The sequence below is a fragment of the Cynoglossus semilaevis genome, chromosome W, assembly GCF_000523025.1.
Source record: "Cynoglossus semilaevis isolate Cse_v1.0 chromosome W, Cse_v1.0, whole genome shotgun sequence".
NCBI classification, from domain to species: Eukaryota; Metazoa; Chordata; class Actinopteri; order Pleuronectiformes; family Cynoglossidae; genus Cynoglossus; species Cynoglossus semilaevis.
In genome coordinates, this window is record NC_024327.1 from 6,469,268 (window position 1) to 6,474,772 (window position 5,505).

Below are 5,505 nucleotides of genomic sequence, written 5' to 3' on the forward strand. Positions count from 1 at the left end.
TAGTTTCATCAGTCCACAGCACCTTATTCCAAAATGAAGCTGGCTTGTCCAAATGTGCTTTAGCATACTTCAAGTGACTCTTTTTGTGGCATGGGCGCAGAAAAGGTTTCTGCCGCATTACTCTCCCATACAGCATGTCCTTGTGCAAAGTGCGCTGAATAGTTGAACGATGCACAGTGACACCATCTGCAGCAAGATCATGTTGTAGGTCTTTGGAGCTGGTCTGTGGGTTGAGTTTGACTGTTCTCACCATCCTTCGCCTCTGCTTATCTGAGATTTTTCTTGGCCTGCCACTACGGGCCTTAACTAGAACTGTGCCTGTGGTCTTCCATTTCCTCACTATGTTCCTCACAGTGGAAACTGACAGCTGAAATCTCTGAGCTAGCTTTTTGTATCCTTCCCCTAAACCATGATGTTGAACAATCTTTGTTTTCAGGTCATTTGACAGTTGTTTTGAGGCTCCCATGTTGCCAGTCTTCAGAGAAGATGCAAAGGGGAGAACAACTTGCAACTGGCCACCTTAAATACCCTTTCTCATGATTGGCTTCACCTGTGTATGTAGGTCAAGGGTCAATGAGCTTACCAAACAAATTTTGTGTTCCAATAATTAGTGCTAAAGGTATTCAAATCAATAAAACAACAAGGGTGCCCAAATTTATGCACCTGCCTACTTTTGTTTAAGTAATTATTGCACACTTTCTGTAAATCCTATAAACTTCATTTTACTTCTTAAATAGCATTGTGTTTGCCATATGATTGAAATAATTGATTGAACAAATATGATTAAATAATTGAAATTGCTGTTCCGAACAACCAATGATACATAAAGGAAAATCTTGAAAATGATCAGGGGTGCACAAAAGTTTTCATACCACTGTATGTATATTCCTTAACTTACCTTTGTTTGTTTTCTAATGTTTTTTTATACCTGCAAGAGTGTGTGTTTTCTCTACTTTGTGTGTGCATTCTATATTTTCTCTACTGTTTGCAAATGTTCATCACTGGGAAATGACGACAGTGGTTGGTGGCAATGCAATTCCAGAAAAAGAAATTAGGGGTTGGTGGGAGGGATGTACTATTATAAGTATTACATTTCATGTAATTGGAAGTTTTCTAGCATGTTACTTAACTCATGAACCACTCGCATTCCAATTGTAGTTTTAACCTCTGCTGGTTAAACAGGGGGATCTAGGGCTGGCCTTTAAATTACTAATTTGCCATTTAATGCTTTTGTTGTAGAGGCTACGTTTCAAAATGAATAACCACATGCTCTGTTATTCTCTCCTTTTTCATTTTTTTTCTGTCTGACTTCTTAGCCTTTAACCAAAATGATCCATAGTGTCTTCCTAATAAATGCTTCAGGAGACATATTCCTGGAAAAGCACTGGAAGAGTGTAGTCAGCCGCTCAGTGTGTGACTACTTCTTTGAGGCGCAAGAACGGGCCACAGAACCAGAGAATGTCCCACCTGTGATCCCCACACCACATCACTACCTGATCAGCGTGCTCAGGCATCGCATCTTCTTTGTGGCAGTCATCCAGAGCGAGGTGCCTCCACTCTTTGTCATCGAGTTCCTGCACAGAGTTGTTGACACATTCCAGGTTATGACATAACATCATTTTTGTCCAGTGGGTTAATGTTTTTATGACTCAGTTTGACTCAACACTGTCTGTGATCTCAGGACTATTTTGGTGTGTGTACAGAAGCTGCCATCAAAGACAATGTGGTGGTGGTCTATGAGCTGCTGGAGGAGATGCTGGACAATGGCTTTCCACTGGCCACAGAGTCCAACATCCTCAAAGAGCTTATTAAACCCCCAACAATCCTTCGAACAATGGTCAACACCATCACAGGTACAACCCAGGTTAACCACTGTCAACTGTGAGAGGTTGTTAGGACTATCCTGTTTTATTTAAACTTAAACATTGCTAGTCATATGTAGTTACTGTGTCCTCCAACAGAGGGCCCTTTAAGAAAGCTTGACTTTAGATGCCCTTGTTACCCATCAGCGAAAAAAGGCAATTGACTGTTGGTAAGCAAGCTAAACTAGGCAAGAGGAATGTAACAATGTTGCTCACAGTTTTATCTAACACTTTACCAATAGCATAGAAAAAGACAGTTACTAAGTCTATTTACAATGTTCAAGCCACTATAGAATTGTATGTTGTGTTTTTAGGTAATATATTCTCATCTACTCCATTTTTTGTTTTCCAGGAAGCACCAATGTGGGTGAGCAGCTTCCCACAGGCCAGTTATCAGTTGTGCCATGGCGTCGCACAGGTGTGAAATACACCAACAATGAAGCCTATTTTGATGTAGTAGAGGAGATTGATGCCATCATTGACAAATCAGGCAGGACTTTGCACTAAATTCTAAGATCATGAGTCCCAACTTTCATGTTAGTGTTTACAATCTTTTAAATTATTCTGTGTGCATGTGTTGTTTTTCCATCAGGCTCCACAATCACAGCAGAAATCCAGGGGGTGATTGATGCCTGTGTAAAACTGACCGGCATGCCAGACCTCACACTGTCATTTATGGTGAGTCTGAAACTAAAAACCTGAATCAGCTACCACTGTGATCTTTTGCTTCAGCGTAGCTGAACAGTGGATTAATACATTGAAAGTGTTATGGATCAACTGTAAAATGCATTAAAACACAAATGCATTTTGCATATTCACTTTTTCAGACCAATAAAAATACAGAATGGGTAAATGCACGTTGTCTTACCTGCAGCCAAATGGTTTCTCTCTTCCTCTCCCAGAATCCTCGGCTACTGGATGATGTCAGTTTCCATCCCTGTGTGAGGTTCAAGCGATGGGAGGCTGAGAGGATCCTCTCCTTCATCCCACCAGATGGAAATTTCCGGTTGCTCTCCTATCACGTCAGCTCCCAGAAGTCTGTTTTTAAAAAATGATAATGATAATCAATTACAAAATAGAATCAAACTACTACTAGTGCTACTACTGCTACGTCTACTACAAACTACTATTTCTTCTGATTTCCAGCTTAGTGGCAATTCCGGTGTATGTCAAACACAACATTTCCTTCCGTGAGGGAAGCTTCCAGGGACATTTTGACTTGACTCTGTGGCCCAAACAGACCATGGGCAAAGCTGTTGAGTCAGTTCTAGTCAGCAGTCAGCTACCAAGGGGCGTCCTCAACACCAACCTCAGTGCCTCACAGGGAATATATACGTTTGACCCGGTCACAAAGGTACGTTGAAATGCAGTCTAAGCAGGTTTACATTCTGGCATGGTAATTCTGTTAATAAGCACTACATGAGGAAAATTATAAGTAGACCTGGCTAATTTTTTTACTGCATATCCCTGCAATACACAAAAACAATTTACACAATGTAAAATTGTGCAAATGAAAGATTAAAGTCCTAACAATCTTTTTTTACACACTGCCTGGTCCAGAGTGGTTTTCATAACTTCTTCATCAGACAGTGTATTGGTAGTTTAAGCACCTCACTGTCTTCACTAGTGTCTTGAAATCCTACATTGGAGAAAAACTTTTTTTTCTAGTTGTTGTCATGGGATGTTGGCAAGATCAACCCACAGAAGCTTCCGAGTCTGAAGGGAACTATGAGTCTACAGGCTGGAGCATCCAAACCAGATGAGAACCCAACCATCAACATCCAGTTTAAGATCCAGCAGATGGCCATCTCAGGTACGCACCTCTATATTTTGCAAAATATCTCATTGTTGCACCTGTATAATGATACATATTGTATGGCCAGATTCTTGCCAATACACACCTCTAACATTTACCAATAAAACCATCACGTGTTTTATTAACTTTCAAAACCCGAGTGAAAAATATCCAAATATTAAAAGCATGAAAGCCCAAAAATGTTTTAAAGAAATGGTTAAAACTGCTTGTCAGGAAACTTTCTCTGTTATATAAGACTGTAAAATATGCTGTTAGTTCATACCCCAGTTTCCTAACACACAAAGAATCAAATAAAGAATCAAATACGAGATCTCAAAGTTTTAAAAGTTTTACTTGCAGCAAGGAGTGCAGAACAATGGTTACATTCAGAACTGCACTGAGGAACACCTCAGTGCTCAAAGCTTAAATACAGTTTTTTTTTTTACACACACACACTTCAATGGTCAGTACCTTGGCATTCCACGGCCATGCGGTGTTCACTCGCCACTTCTGAGCACTGATTGGCAAAGACTGCTCCAAACAAAAATTCTCCACCAATAGGAGCCATGTGCATGTGCTGCAGTTAATCAAGTCAGATAAGACCATGCAGTTCGGATGTTTTTCTCTCTTTGTCTTTTGTTGGTCTTTTGTCGGTCTCCTTATTTGGGCAAAGAAACCAGTTCTATCCGGTTCTGTCCTTTCTCTATCTCCAAGTGTAACAGTCAGTAGCATTCAGTGCTGTCCATATCATCCTGTTATGTAAACCATCAGCATGCACACCTTTCTTCAGCACTTTTCCCTTTAGTACAGCATAACATAAACATTCAATAATAGTATAAATTGATATGGAAACTTAACATAATGAATATGTTGTAAAGATTGAATAAATGTATTTACAACATCGTAACACTGCTAAAACGTAGCCAATAAATTTAAGAAATGTTTTCTCAGCATTGGCTGAAATTGTTAACTGTGAGAACTGTGAGTTATCTGGAGGAAAAAAAAACTTTTTTGATGAATGTTTCAGTTTGAATCCCTCGTGACATTTCATCTTTACTGTCATAAAGATCTCTTTGTCAAACACAAACACACACACAAAACAAATACAGTAGAGATTATAATATCCTGCTCAGCTGACAACCACCTGACTCTAGAATTCTGCGAGCGGTTTCAAATGACAGCCACAAGATAGTGCCAAAGCCTGTAAACTTGCTTCTGATGCCTGATTTCAGAGAGTTTTTAAATAAGGTTTTATTATTAAAATGATTGATTTCAGATGGGTGGTGGTTTAAGTTATTAGTTAGCCTTAACTTAATACACTATTTTTGATATTAAAGGATAAAAAATTATTATTATATTTAGTGTTATCTTTATCATCATTAGTGATGCACTAATACACCCATGACACCTAAGAAAAAGGGTGAGTGTAAGATTCATTCGAGCAAAAGCATTTTAAGAGTATATTTATACTTGCTCAGCGCAAGTGAATGATAATAAGTATGTTGTTTTTGTTATTAATTTGAGTCCAAATCAGAATTCAAAAATCTGAATTAAATTCATTTCACAACCTTTCAACAGTTTGTAGTTTGTCTTATCATGTTGCTAAATGGAGTCTTTTTTAAACAGGTCTAAAGGTGAATCGACTGGACATGTATGGTGAGAAATATAAACCTTTCAAAGGCATCAAGTACATGACAAAGGCTGGAAAGTTCCAGGTCCGGACATAAAGGCTTCTTCTCTGTGACTACTGGACCAAACCACCATGAGACAGAGGCAGTTAATGATGTGGTGGAGAAATGACGAAAGAAAGAGTTTTTACATTTCCTGTATACATGCATTTCCAGGATT

The 5,505-nt window shown here is 39.0% G+C and overlaps 1 protein-coding gene across 1 annotated transcript in view; it reads left to right on the forward strand.

The window, feature by feature from the left end:
- LOC103397058 (AP-3 complex subunit mu-2-like) overlaps nt 1–5,499 on the forward strand; it is a 6,727-nt gene extending 1,228 nt beyond the window's left edge. The window contains exons 2-9 of the mRNA XM_008335306.3: nt 1,317–1,601; nt 1,682–1,853; nt 2,215–2,352; nt 2,455–2,540; nt 2,765–2,898; nt 3,009–3,216; nt 3,531–3,675; nt 5,284–5,499. Of these exons, the coding sequence (XP_008333528.1) occupies nt 1,317–1,601; nt 1,682–1,853; nt 2,215–2,352; nt 2,455–2,540; nt 2,765–2,898; nt 3,009–3,216; nt 3,531–3,675; nt 5,284–5,384 (1,269 nt within the window). The 3' untranslated portion in view covers nt 5,385–5,499. The remainder of the gene's footprint in view (nt 1–1,316; nt 1,602–1,681; nt 1,854–2,214; nt 2,353–2,454; nt 2,541–2,764; nt 2,899–3,008; nt 3,217–3,530; nt 3,676–5,283) is intronic.
- The last annotated feature ends 6 nt before the right edge of the window (nt 5,500–5,505 follow it).